The sequence below is a fragment of the Bos mutus genome, chromosome 28 (assembly GCF_027580195.1).
Source record: "Bos mutus isolate GX-2022 chromosome 28, NWIPB_WYAK_1.1, whole genome shotgun sequence".
Classification (NCBI taxonomy): Eukaryota; Metazoa; Chordata; class Mammalia; order Artiodactyla; family Bovidae; genus Bos; species Bos mutus.
The window spans coordinates 42,086,120-42,100,533 of NC_091644.1; the positions used below are offsets into that span (position 1 = coordinate 42,086,120).

Consider the following 14,414-nt stretch of genomic DNA (forward strand, 5'->3'; position numbering starts at 1 on the left):
AGAGGAGACTCCTACAGCAGCAGGTCAGGCCCTGGCGCTGGGGAGCTGGACTCTGGGGACCCCACCCCCACCGTGCTTTCCTCCCCCAGGCTGTCTGGAATTTTCCTCTGTCTGCCCGAGTTCTTCCCCTGAGGTTCAGCTGCCTCACTGGGGACAGTAAGTAAGCTGGGTGGGAATCAGCTCCTTGATCTCTAACAGTCAGCACAGACCATGCCCACAGTAGGGAGGCCTCCTAGCCCCTCTTCAGGAGGAGAAGTAAATGCCCGGGCACAAAAGCATCTCCATACACTGAGATCGGGGAATTGCAGGCACGTTCAAGTCTTCCACCCCGGGAGGTCAGTGTCATTGCTCCTGGTGTGGGCCAGGACAGTGGGGCTCAGAGAAGGCCGTAACTGGCAGGCAGGGGGAATCAATGAAGAGAGATTGGAGCTTGGATCTGCCTGTGGCTTGCAGGCATCTCCTGCCCACGGGGGACAGAAGGGTGTTCCATCAGGTTATCCGTACATGGACGGTTCCCTGGATTCCCAGTTATGACTCTGCCTGGCTCTCCCTTTTCACTGCCAGCCCTAAGTTTCTGAGAAACAGGGGGCCATGGAGCCGTACCATCCCCCCATAACAGCAACACTCCTGCTTGCAGCCCCTTTCTGAGACCCCCGTCTCTTCCCTGCAGTGAAGTCTCCTTCCCTGATGTCCCTGCCTCTCACTTACCTTCCTGAGATCCAGAGCGGACCTGTGGTCCCCTGCTCTTGACCTTTCCATTCTCTCATGGGTGCAGTAACCTGTCAGCCCCTTCAACCCAGAGCCCAGCCTGCTTCTTTGATCCCAAGGGTCCTTCCTGCTGGTCTCTCCTGCAGCCCTGAGCCCCGCTCCACAGACCCGATGTCTCCTGCCTCCTTGCCTGGTCCACCCCGCCTCTGCCCTCAGCCTGCCCAGCCCCACTGCCTTCCCCATGCAGGTCCAACCCGCCCGCAGGCCCAGAGCAGATCCTGTTCCTTATGGTTTGCCCAGTCATCTCAGCAGCCTGGCATCTCCCACAGGCCCCTGATCTGTGGTGAGCACCTTGGAGGCATTTCCTTGACAAATCCCTACAATGCACCCTTTTACCAATGAGGAAACTGAAGGCTGAGTGAGGTGTGTGGGCTGGACGTCCGAGCCCAGACCGTACCCTTCACCCTGAGCTGTGGCCATCCCCCTCCTTTGTCCCCTCTGAGGAGCACCGCACTGGACGGGCACGCATTCGTGCTGTTGGTACTGGTCTTTGCTGGGGCATCTTATCCCTGTGAGGCGACAAGGCCTGGAGGGCAGAGGCTGCTCTTCCCATGACCTGATGACTACAGCTCCTCACACTCGCCTCCTCTTGGGCATCTGTGGGGTTTTCTCCAAGCTCTCATTGCCATGGAGCCCAACAGCTGGGTGGAATGGAGCTGAACTCCCTATTGTCTGCCTGGCTCCCTGGGGAAAACACCCAGGGTCTCGGGATCAGGGGTGAGTGGTCCCAGGCTCTATCCGCCAGGCCCCACTTGCCTGAAGGGTCTGACACCCCCAGTCTCAGTGGCTAGGCCTTGCTGTCTCTTCTCCAGGTTGTCATTCTGCTAATTTTGAGATTCTAAGTTTTTAGTATCTTCCCCTCTTCTTCCTCTTCCTTCTTTGGAGGGGGCGGTAGGGAGGATAAATGTTAAATGGTTTGTGAATTTATGAGGATTTGCTCTAGTAAACTATTATATTTTCTAACAATGTTTCTACAGCCTTTGTCTCAACAGTTTAGATCTGCTGCAGGCTGCCAAGCCAAACAGTTAGTTTTGGCTGCCTGCACCCTCCTTTACTGAAATATTACACATTCCTCTCCAGTGAGTGGGACGTAAAAATAGAGCCTGGGCTCGGTTGTGGTCTTTCTGTTTTTAGAATAGACGTGGCCAGCTGAGACCCAGGTCCCCCATGGGCGGCTGACACCCAGGCTTGGCCCAGCTGGCCTGAGCCCCCCGGATGCACAGCCCTGGGCTCTCGCCATCACCTGGGCAGTTGCAGGTGGGGTCCTCAGCATCAGTGTGAGGGGAGGGGGCTTCCTGAGTACTCCCACCTCTCCCGTCTCAGCCCTCTGTGTGAGACTGTGGGCTTGAGTACCCCCATGGGGTACTTGCTGTCTGAGTCGGGATCTGTTGACCTTGGGCTGCTTTTTACATGAGGCACCCCATTGCTGGACCCAGTTCAATGTGGCTACCGGGTTCCTGAGAGCTCTTCCTCTGCACCTGGAGAAACTGACTTTTTTCCAGGATGGAGAACATCGCACGAGAGCTCCCTGACTTTCTAGCATTCATCCCAGGCCCTGGAGGTGGTCCCCCTGCTGGCCTGCCAGGTCCGAGGCTGGGCTGTCCCCTCCTTCTCACTGATCGGCTCCAGTGTCAGAAGACCCCCTTTCCTAGCCTCAGGGGTGTGGGGAAAGATGAGGTCAGAGATCTCGCAGGGAGCCTACGGGACAGCACAGTGGCTACACCATGTCCCTGCAGGGAGTGTCTTACTCAGACTGCACGCCTGATAGTGGGCCAGGATGGGGCTCCAGAGTCTCACTCACTTCTGGGCACAGACACTGTCTGTGTGTCCCAGCTGCAGGCACTTGGTTTATGCCCCTGGTGGCCAGAGGAAGGCGGGAGGGCGCCAGTGCCCAGAGGGCGATACTGACCTCCCCCAGGGAGCTGAGATACCTCTGACCAGGCAGAAGAGGAGCAGAGGCCAGTAGCCTGCATTTATTGAGCACTTACTATGTGCCAAGTCTGGTTCTAAAACAACAGTCTAGGGAGGTAAGGATAATCATTACTCCGTTTTTACTGGAGAAGAAAAGAGCCCAGTTTTGGGTTGGGTCATTTGTGTGTTTGCCCTTTACTGAGAGGAGCAGGTTCCGGGAAGAAGGTGGTTGTGGCTCTGGTTTTGAGCCGGTGAGCAGAAGGCTCTTCTAAAGTGGACCCAGGGCCTGGGGCTCGTCCCAGGAGAAAGCGCAGGAGACAGGCCAGGCTGAGTCCTGGTCTGGGAGGGAAGGACTGCCCAGGGCGCTGGAGTCATGGAGCAAAAGCAAGGACGCCTCCTCTAAAGCACAAAGGGAGCTGCAGTGCAGATGCTGCTTCTGTGTGACCCGGACAACAGTGTCTTTGAAAATGACCAGGAGCCATTTTTCACTGTGTCCTGGTCCAGTTTTGCTGGTATTCTGGGGTCTTGGAGCCTAGCAAGATGAACTGTAGTTAGGGAAAAAAGGCCCTCCGTCCCTCTTCTTTTTCCTTCCCCGCCCCTTCCCAACAGGCACGTGTTACTTTCTTTTTTATCTTACTGTTACTTTTGTCTGCGCTGAGTGCTCTTTTCTGCACCGGCTTTCTCTAGCTGTGGCGGGTGGTGGGCTACCCTTTGTTGTGGTGTGCCAGCCTGCATGGCAGTGGCTTCTCTCGTGGAGCACAGGCTCGAGGCACCTGGACTTGACTAGTTGTGGTGCACAGGCTCAGCTGCCCTGTGGCATGTGGAATCTTCCCCGACCAGGGATTGAACCCATGTTCCCTGCATTGGCAGGCGGATTCTTATCGACTACACCACCAGGAAGTCCCCAGGCATGTGTTTTCAACACAAACCACAAACCTTTGCCTTCTGGGGCAAGAAGTAGGAAAGAAAGAGACCCTTACCAGTGTAGCTGATCGAGGAAGACTGTTTCTTAAAAGGGGGCTATAGAATCATAATTCTCTTTGCAGAATGGAAAACAACAAATGCCTGGTTAAAAAAAAAAAAAAAGACTTAGAAGCTGAATTATATTAGAACTTTATTTCTTCTGTAAGTTCTTATTTTTCCCATTTTTACCTTAGAGTGCCCCAAACCAGGTAGCCACCCCAATTCAGCATGGCCCCCTCTTCTACCCAGATGTCACCCTCCCCAGAGGAGCTGTCACGAGGGCTCTGGAGGCCCAAGGAGCCACGGAAGCCTCCGTGGTTGTGTTGCAGTTTGTCACTTCCAGCTCAGTGCTGCTTGGTTGTCCTGATGGAGGGCCTGAAGCGGCCCTGGAGCCACTGCAACTATCCCCAGGGTCCTTGCCTTGGCCTACTGCTGCCCTCTGTATAGACTTGTGTTCAGCCCAGGCTTCTGGGGGCTTCTTCCCACTGGAGAAATGTTGATCCTAAAAAAGCCTAAAGTTTGATGAACTGCTCAGTGTAAGTACCTTTTCTTACCCAACAATTTCCAGATCATTCTCAACTCAGTTCTCTCAGTCTCAATTCCAAGCAAATTTTTTTTTTTAGCACTTTGCATATTTAAAGGACTCATCATCTCTATGTCCACATTCTCCCTATATTTTATTGTGGAATTTGGAAATATGTGGGCTTCCCAAGTGGTTCAGCGGTAAAGAATCTGCCTGCAATGTAGGAGACGCACGTTCACTCCCTGGGTTGAGAAGATTCCCTGGAGAAGGAAATGACAACCCACTCCAGTATTCTTGCCTGGAAAATCCCATGAACAGAGGAGCCTGGTGGGCTACAGTCCATGGGGTCTCAAAAAGTTGGACATGACTGGGCAACTGAGCACGCACACATGGAAATGTGGAGTATTTGAGAATGATTCCCTCAGAAACCTAAAAATCAGATTAGGTTGCTGACATACAGAAATCCTGCTGTATATGAGGATCTCTGGTGTTTATAAAGACATTGTCCATGGCAGCCACTGGCTTTTTATACATGATGTGATGCCCAGCATAGCTGCAAGCCTAGAATCACTTGCTCCAGATTGGAAACCCAGCCACACAATCTCTTAATGGACTATCTCTTAATCTCTTATGTGACCTAGGACAATTCACTCGTTTGCTCCAAACCTCCATTTTTCTCCTTTGTAGAATAAAAACTTTTTAGATGAAAAACCCATCAAGAAAGGAAACTGTCTGGTGCGCTGAGTGCACTCAGAATCTGCATTTGTTCGGAGCCCCAGTACCTGAGCTTTGATGTCGTTTCTTGGGTTTTATATCTTATAACCCTGAGCTTCAGTGCAGCCTGTGCTTGTAGCTAGAGTTCCTTGTGGCCTCATCATCTCAAAGGGTGTCCCTCTAGCTATCAGAATCTGGGGTTTGAGGAAAAGTCTCAGCCAAATAGAACATATGCAGCTCCCTGGGCTCAGGTCTCCAGCTTCTGTGGGAAAAGCAGTATTTCCATCCTTGTCCTGACAAACATGTTGCAGTGGTGAGACTCCTGGGAGAGTGCTGTTTATAAAAAGTAGATTGGAATCACCATTTATTAAGTGAAGGTGTATGTATTAAAGTAACAGAGAACCATGTTTTAATAGGGAACTGGTGGCTGCAATAGCTACCCTGATATATAGTGAACAGCATTAAAAATTGGGGCAGCCCCTGGCAAACATTTGGTATGCACCCAAAATCATGATAGAAGAAAGGTTTAAACCTGCTGAAGTCTGATATTTCACTTCTGGAAATCTGTCTGACTAAATGAACTCCAAATGGGGAGCGCTATATACAAGAAGATGTTCATGGCAGCCTTAATTATAACAACAAAAATTAGAAGTAGCCAATTGTCTGATAAGAAGAAAGTGGGAAAGTAGATGGTGGGACAGCCACTGAATGAAATATCTTATGCCCTTTAAAACGAATGGTTACAAAGCCCACACCCCACCATTGATGATGGTGCTAAGTGAAAAAACAATACCCAAATTATATGCATAGCAGAACTGCAATGTCATGAAACACATATCTGAAGAAGATTACATGAAAATACAAAAAGAAATAGAGATTATGGGAAGAGGGAAAGTTTATGAATGTTTTTTTCTAACTCCCCAAATTTTAGCGTATAGTTTTAATACTTTTATTATTTTTCTTTTATTTATTTGGCTGAGACAGGTCTTAGTTGCGGCATGTGGAGTCTTTTTAGTTGTAGCCTGTGGGATCTAGTTCCCTGACCAGGGATTGAATCCAGACACTGGGAACTTGGTGTCCTGGCCACTAGACCATCAGGGAAGTCCTGATACCTTTATTTTAAAAAGAAGAAGAAGAAGGGAATGTATTCGAGAGTAGCAGTAGAGAGGAAGGGGGGAATGTTCCAGATGGATTTTAGAGCCATTGAGGCAGCAGATTGCTTGCTCTGTAGGACTTGGGAACAGCCTCCAGGGTGCACTACTGTCAGAGGGGTTAGATTTCCACCCAGTGATTTGTTGGTCATACAGCTCAACCTTGGCCTTCCCAGGTGGTGTGGTGGTAAAGAACCCGCCTGCCAGTGCAGGAAACTCAAGAGATGTGGCTTCTGTCCCTGGGTTGGGAAGATCCCCTGGAGGAGGAAATGGCAACCCACTCCAGTATTCTTGCCTGGGAAATCCCACAGACAGAGGAGCCTGGTGGGCTAGAGTCCATGGGGTTGCAAAGAGCTGGACGCAACTAATTATGCCCAGCTCAGTCCTACTGCTTTTAGTGGTTAGCCATATCAGAATAAGGCAGTGTCTGGGGGGCACTTGGATGTGGGGTATGGCCTTGCCCTCGGGCGTTCCCCACCTAACAGGACCAGGATCGGCTGAGAGCAGCAGGGCAACGCTGAGGAGAGCACGCCTGTCTTGTCAGCAGATGCCACAGGCTGGGGGCCTCCAGTAACAGATGTTCACTCCCCACAGTTCTGGGGCTAGGGGTCCAAGGTCACAGTGCCAGCAGGTTGGTCCTGGAGAGACTCCTCTTCCTGATTTGCAGACGGCCGTCTTCTCGCTGTGTCCTTAGCCGGTAGAGAGCGAGCATCTCTCTGTCTCTTCTTATAAGGGCACTAATCCTGTCATGAGGGCTCAACCCTCATGACCTCACCTAAACCTCTTAAAGGCTTTGTCTCCAAATACTAACTTTGGAAGTTAGGCCTTCAACTTAGGAATTTGAGGCACACAAACCTGCAGTCCTTAGCAGGCATGAAGGCAGAGTGTGGGACGGAGGGGCGTGGGGGGTGGTGAAATCTTTGTAGCTGCACTGAGGCCTGCCTTTGACTTTCTTGGTTTAGTCCAGGAAAGCAGGGTCCGACTGCTGGATTTTTTTTCACCCTTGCCGGCTGTCATCGATCAGGAAGGAAGAGGCCTGTGAGGTGGGGACTTGGTTTTGGGTCTGGATCCTCACTACAGTGCACTTATGCTGACCGTGTGCCCTTCCTTGTTGTTGCCAAGGGGACAGTCACCCTCCTCAGGAAGGTGTGGGAATCTCTTTTGACGAGCCAGGTGGGTGATCCGCTCACCAAGCAGAGGCCTTAGTCGTCAGTCAGAGGCAGGAGTCTCAGATGTTTGTAGCATCCAGAGTGAAGGGCCTTGCTCTCAAAGCTTCTGCCGTGTCTCAGGGATGTGATGGCAGTCCTGGAAATCACTACTGAGGACAGACAGACGGTTCCAGCAGAGGGACAGCAGGTGGTCGGTTGCTCCTGGAGAGATGTTTGGGCTGGCACATCCGTTCTGTTGACTGAAAGTGTTGCTGTACTTCTCCCTTCCCCCCATCCCGCTAGAGTCAGATGGAGTTCAGCATCTCCTCCTTATCCATCCAAGAGCCGAGCTGCAGCACCGCTGGTGAGCCCAGGCCACCATCCAAAGCTCCTCAGGGTTCGCAGGCCCTCAGGGCCCCACAGGGCGGCAAGTCCTCCAGCCTGGATGCCCTGGGTCCTGCCTGGAAGGAAGAGGAAGCGTCCTTCTGGAAGATCAACGCAGAGCGGTCCCGCGGGGAGGGCCCCGAGGCCGAGTTCCAGTCGCTGACCCCCAGCCAGATCAAATCTATGGAGAAAGGGGAGAAGGTCCTGCCAGGCTGTTACCGGCAGGAGCCCGCGCCAAGGGCCAGGGAGGCGAAGGCGGAGAAGCCTAGCCCCCTCCGCCAGGAGCAGCGGGCGGCTCCCAGTGTCAGCACGGAGTGCGAGAGGCCCCAGCCCGCCCAGGCCTGCGCCAGCCCCCCAAGCGAAGCCAGCCCCTCTGGGCCCATGGGAAAGCCCGTCTCTCCCGAGGTCATGGAGGCTGTGGAGGACATGGAGGATGCTCTGTTCCTGGAACCTGTGCCTGTACAGGTGGGTGTCTGGCTTCAGCCAGGGTCTCCTTGCTGAAGGGACGAGGGCTGCCTCACAGGGGTGGGCAGGTGGGCCACAGATGTCCATGCCTCCTCCTTCCTCTGCCATCCCTCGGCGGCCTGCTGGGTTGTCACTCAGCTCCGCAATCAACAGACATGCAGGAAACGTGTTCAGTGAGCCTGTCTGGGTGCCGTGACTTGTCTGCCTGCTGTGTGGTTGTGTCTGAGATGCCCCCTGCCCTTCCCTGCTTGTGTGAGGGCAGGTGATGAAAGATCGTGGGGGCAGTGAGCAGAGGACTCAAGGGGGAAGCTGGCAGTGTGGGTGGGGTTTGAATGCCAGCTCCACGCAGGGGCCTGGGAGGCTTGCTCTGTGGGTGAGGAATGGAGCTGCAGGTGTCCTGAGGGCACATGGGGAAGCAGGCAGGACCCCCAAACCTCCACCAGGAGCAGCTGTGCTTGTTTGCAGATCACAGGAGACTGGCTTCGGTAGTGATGGGCAGCTTCTCGTTTCCAAGCAAAACAGAGTTAGGTGTCCCAAATGGAGTCCTAAGGAAAGGACTTCTTTCTGGGGATGCAGGAGAAGGAAAAGAAAGATCTGAGAGGCTCACTGCCGAGGTGCAGTGAGTTGTGAAGAAAGGGCCCTGCAAGAGAACAGGCAGTGCCAGTGGCTTCTCCATGTTTTCCCAGTGTTGTGGAGCACAGACGTCTAAGCTGCTCTTCATTACTTGAGAAAATTCAGCAAAGAGAAAAGGAAATATTTGGTTAGGACTTTAAACAGAGCTAGTGCTGAAGGATCACACTAAAATCCAAAATAAATAAGTGTGTGTGTGCGCACGCGTGCCCATGTGCGCACGGTAAGTCGCTTCAGTCGTGTCTGACTCTTTGCAACCTCATGGACTGTAGCCCGCCAGGCTCCTCTGTCCATGGGATTCTCCAGGCAAGAATACTGGAGTGGGTTGCCATGCCCTCCTCCAGGGGATCTTTCCGACCCAAGGACTGAACCCACGTCTCCTGTGGCTCCTGCATTGCAGGCGGATTCTTTACTGCTGAGCCACCAGGGAAGCCCAAATAAACAGGTAGTGGTATTTCAGAAGGAGGCTGTGGTTTTGAGACATTGTTTTATAATGAACAAAGAGATACTTGGACAAGGCATGTCTGAGAACCGTGTCTGGGGGAAGATGGTGGCCTACTCGTGGACCTGGGTGAGGCAATGAGCAAGGCTTTGTTCATGGAGATGGATGGCACTTCCCAGAGCTTTACTGCTTCCTGACCTTCAGAGCTTTTCTGGATGCGCTGCAGTGCTTGCTTAGCTCTAGGGAGGCGCAGGGAGGACAGCCATGGGGTGATGCGGGCCCCCGGGTCCCTGAGGAGCACCGCCTTGTGATGCTGGCCCTGAGGCTGGCTTCCTGCCCAGTGGCTCCCTCTCACAGACTCAGGCAGCCCACTGCTCTCTTGAGTCTGCAGTGGGGTCTTCCTCTGAGGGAAGCATTTATATAAGATATGTGAGAATCTTAATTGTAAAGAGATGCAGGAAAGTGTTTGTGTAGGGGCTGGGGTGGAATGTGGGACAGAGCCCATGAAATCCTCTGAAAGAACTGATTTGTGAGGGCAGAGCAGAGTGAAATGCTGCTGCACTGAGAACACTGGTAGGAAACCAGGAAAAGGAACGTATGCCTGAGCCCCTTTGGCTTTTCAAGCTCTGGCTCAGTCTGAGGGGCAGCAAAGGCCTGAGATGTGCCTCAGGGGGGCTGCTTAGCCCATTGTCTTCGTTGCCTCTGTGGCGGGGCCTTCCATCAGCAGCATGTGGAGGGCACAGACTCAAGGCTCCCTTGCCCAGGAAGGCTGCAGCCACCAGGTAAACATGTACTTGTGTTAGACCCAGCAGGAGGGCCTCTCAGGTGGCTGGCGGAAGGCTGTGGAAGTGTGTCTGAGTCAGCTCACAGATGGCCCTTAAACCAACCCCATGTCTGTAAGTGGCAGTCTGTGACCTGAGGAATGGTCCTGGGTCGGGGAAAATCACTCCAGAACCTGCCACATAATCTGAAAGAAAGAAGTTTTATATCCTTTCTCTGTATTTTTCACTCCCTCAACTTGGCGATTTGCTTTGTCTGTCACCATGTATGTGTGTTTCATATTAGACTATCTTCCTAACTTTTTCTCTTACTCCACGGGTGACTAAATTAAACATGCTCCTCATTCAGAAATAGAAAAGATACATTTTCTCCTTTTCTCTCCAGGTGGGGACTACAGGCTGCCCTCAGGCGTGCCTGGGGACAGAAAGGGATACGTGTTGGATCCTGGCAGAGTTTGGCTTGCACTGAGCTTTATTTAATTTTCTGGTTCCCAGCAATGAGGCAAATTGAGGTCAGGGAGCCTCTGAGACCAAGCACTCTATTTCATTTGGGTCATTTTAAATGAGATGCTGTTTTTAGATTGTGCTGACTTTAAAAAAGCCTCATGCCTTACTTTGGTGTTTTTATCCCTTCTACAGGTCAGCTCAAGTAATGTCATCTTGAAGACAGGATTTGATTTTCTGGACAACTGGTAAAGTGGATTAGACAGAACAAACAAACCAAGAATCCCCAAGTCTTTTCCAAAGTGGTGTGGTGAAGGGGGAGATTAAACAAAAGGGCAGCATTCCCACTCTTTCCAGAATCATTTGGAAGCTGGTTAATGTTGCGTTGGCCAGCTCTCCAGATTTTTCCCTTTTTGGTAAGACCAGATATCTGTGCTATTTTCAACAATTTGATAACAGTTTTACATCTGGAATTTTTAAAAACTCTTAGGAATTCAGTAAATCTTAAAAATAAAATCTGTGCTCTAGCTCTACCCAATTTCCCCCCTCGTTCGAGAAAGTTTTCTCAACCATGTCACAAAAGTCAGAGAGTGATTCCCACCTCCTCTCTGTCCCCACCCTTTTAAAAATGCACGGGGCTCCTTTTGACGAGTGGCTGTTGAGGATGTCCTCAGTAGTCATGGCGCTCGGCGCCCACTGTGACCACGGGGAGACCTGCCTGCCCCTGAAGTCCACACCCGCAGCCCCAGCTGTCCGGCTTCCCCGTGCGGAAGCCAGGCCTCTTCCTCTGCGGAAGCCACGCCTCTGTATCACGTGCCACCCTTCCTTCACATCACTTCCAGGAAACAGATCATGGGCACGTGGCAGAAGTCATCTTTAAACTGCCTACCATGCTACTTACTCAGACTCTTCATCTTTGTTTAACAAGTTGCATGTTTTAAAGTTTTGTATTAACTTTACATGATTTTGTATCTAGATTTAGCAGTTATAGGGCTGCCGCTTTTCTTGGGTTTGTACCAGTTTCCCCTTAGAAGTTCTTTGCTACTTTCCCGACCTTTTAGGTGTTTTCTGTCCTGGGCATCTGCAGGAGTCAGGGCAGATGACAGGCATTGCTGGAAGACCAGGCTATTCTGATTAGTTGCGTTGGAACCTTCTGGTGTGAAGCTGGCAGGGGTAGCGTATGTCCTTCATCCCAAGAACTGGTCAAGCTGTGTCACGATGGACCCTCCCTCAATCCTGACCACCGACGGAAGTGGAGTCGTTTGTGCATGGCCCCAGCAGCGCCCCCTGGAGGCCTTCGTGGTCATGGCAACAGCATCTCCTGGAGGTGGACTTCGCTGCCTGCTGTGGTCTCTTGCTGCTGGGGAGGTAGAGAGGGGGGCGGGTTAGGGCAGCTCTGAGCCTACGCAGAAGGGCAAGGTGTCCTCCACCCAAGATGGGATGGCGTAAGGTCAGAGGAGAGCCCCTGCCCAATGACCCCCAAGTGGTGTGAGCCTGTTATCCATGCCCTGGCGTGATCTCCACGTTGCCTCTCACTGTGTTCTCACCTGATGCCTTAATCCCTGCAAATCCTGCCAGTGAGCACCTGGTTTCAGTATCAAAGTGTGTCTTTTTAAAATGCCTTTCTGTTTCATATGACATTCTGAAATGATTTCTAGAATATTTTATCTGGCTCCAAGGTAAAGCACATGGCAACTTGTTTTTTTCCCAGAACACAGAACACAGAAGTCGCTCAGTTGTGTCCGACTCTTTGCAACCCCATGGATTGTACCCACCAGGCTCCTCAGTCCATGGGATTTTCCAGGCATGAATACTGGAGTGGGTTGCCATTTCCTTCTCCAGAAAGTTTCTGCCAAAACTGTGGCCTAGCCAGCTTTTGGTTTGGTTTCTGCCAATTGCATTATGTCCCTAAACCTCATTTGGCTCCTTGGGGTCTTGAGTTTGACCTTCCTCCTCTGGTGACTGACTGTACTGTGGTGAACAGAAGTTCTTTCTGCCCTGTTTAAGTAGAGTTGAAACATTCAAGGGAAAAAGATTCCTAGCATGGTGATGAGGGGGAAAGAATCATAGAAATCCCAGATGGAATTGCACAGCTGGGTACCAGCTCTGCAGGTCAGCCACTGAGCTTCAGAGCCGGGCTTGCCAGCTGTCTCCACTTCCATCTTTGAGCACAGTGGACTGTCTTAGAACCCATGCTTGAAAGCAGGGTCTGCTTAAGGAAAAAAGATGTCGAGAAGTTGCATTCCTTAGTGTTGGCATATCAAGAAAGAAGGATCTGTGTCCTGGGACAGTTAGCCAAGGTGATCTATCTGTTCTTTTAAGAGAGAACTCTTAATTTCTTTTCCACTTTCTCATAAAACCCAATATTCCCATCCAATTCTCCTGGTAGCTGAGGGGATTTGGGGATTATTGAAAGGTTCTGCCTCTTTTATCATCATCTGGGGTCCAGTACCCAGTGGTATTCAGGTTTCTGTAACAATATCTAAAGTTTCATAAATGTACAGCCTCCTGAGATTAAATGTAAAATCACAGTTTGGGAAATCCTAGAGGGAGTTCTGCAATTGTATTGCTTTGCAAAGTAATAAAACTTGAGAGGGAGTGGTGATGGCCTGGAAGACGCATGTGCATGTGTCACCGTCCTGCCTGAACTGTGATTCTCCCCTTAACCCTGGGCAATCCATGTTAAGATAATGCCTTTCACCACCCTCCTGGAACTCTATGTTTGGTATGTCCAAGTAAGGGAAAATTAAACTCACGTTTGCCACCTTTTTTTTTTTTGCCACATATCAAGATGGCATTTCTAAAACCAGACATTTATATTATTTTTAAAATTCACACTTTTCAGTTGAAGCCTAATGTGGTTTTGCATTCTTCCTCCTTTATCCTGGCCACTCTGTTGTCTGCTCCTGAGTTTTAGCTCAAGGATTCAGTGTCTTGCTTTGGGTGACTGTAACTGCAAATTCTCCACCAGGAAGTTAGAAACCAGTCTCAGTTCTTTCACTTGGGATCCCTTCCTACTTCTACCCTTTAGGTTTAGGGGTGCCACCTGCTTTGGGAACAGTGGGGCATGGCCCCCAGCCCCATTGCACCCCCGTGGGTGTCAGAACAGCCTCTTCTTTGATACACATTTTCAAAAACGAAAAATTCTTACTGACTACTTGTAACTTGGTTGTATTTTGTATTAACAGCCTTTAATAAAGCCATTTAAAATTTGTTCAGTGTGTCTCTTTGGGACCTCTGCTGGAGTTAGAAAGCCTGCTAGGATGATTGCTGTTGAACCCAGAGGTGAATAAAAGGATTCATACTAGTTAAAACCAGCTTGAAACCTTGCTTCAGCAGGCCCCCTTTGCACAGTCCTGCCTTGGCCCTGCAGGTTAGTGGGAAGCAGTAGCCAAGGTGCACAGCCCCCAGCAGAAGAGATGGGCTGTACCCCAGAGAGCTCTCATACAGCCCTCCAGTGACATGGAACCCAGGGCATGTCTTTCTAAGACAAGCTGATGGCATCAAATGAGTGAGTCAGAAGGGCAGATGCCATCTCCCCAAAAGCTTTCACCTTGAATGTGATTGAACCTGATTTTTCTTGAAAGAAATATAAACTTGGCTCATGAATTCTATTTTGTTCGTTAAGGTGCAGGTGGTAGGTTACCAGTTGTAGATTGACAGAATGCTTAGATGTCAGTTTTTAAAACTAATACCCTCTTGATTAGTACCATTTTTCTAGATACCGTGCTGCTGCTGCTGTTAAGTCACTTCAGTTGTGTCCGACTCTGTGCGACCCCATAGACGGCAGCCCACCAGGCTCCCCCATCCCTGGGATTCTCCAGGCAAGAACACTGGAGTAGGTTTCCATTTCCTTATCCAATGCATGAAAGTGAAAAGTGAAAGTGAATTCGCTCAGTCATGTCCGATTCTAGTGACCCCATGGACTGCAGCCCACCAGGCTCCTCTGTCCATGGGATTTTCTAGGCAAAAGTACTGGAGTGGGGTGCCATTGCCTTCTCTGCTAGATACCATATATATGTGTTAATGTATGATATTTGTTTTTCTCTTGACTAACTCTGTATAACAGGCTATAAGTTCATCCACCTCCTA

General features: G+C 50.8%; 1 protein-coding gene across 1 annotated transcript in view; it reads left to right on the forward strand.

Annotated features, from left to right (window-relative positions):
- Positions 1–13,536, forward strand: part of C28H1orf198 (chromosome 28 C1orf198 homolog) — a 35,001-nt gene extending 21,465 nt beyond the window's left edge. Inside the window, exons 3-4 of the mRNA XM_070364846.1 lie at positions 7,482–8,027; positions 10,518–13,536. Coding sequence (XP_070220947.1) covers positions 7,482–8,027; positions 10,518–10,574 — 603 coding nt within the window. The 3' untranslated portion in view covers positions 10,575–13,536. The remainder of the gene's footprint in view (positions 1–7,481; positions 8,028–10,517) is intronic.
- Positions 13,537–14,414: the final 878 nt, after the last annotated feature.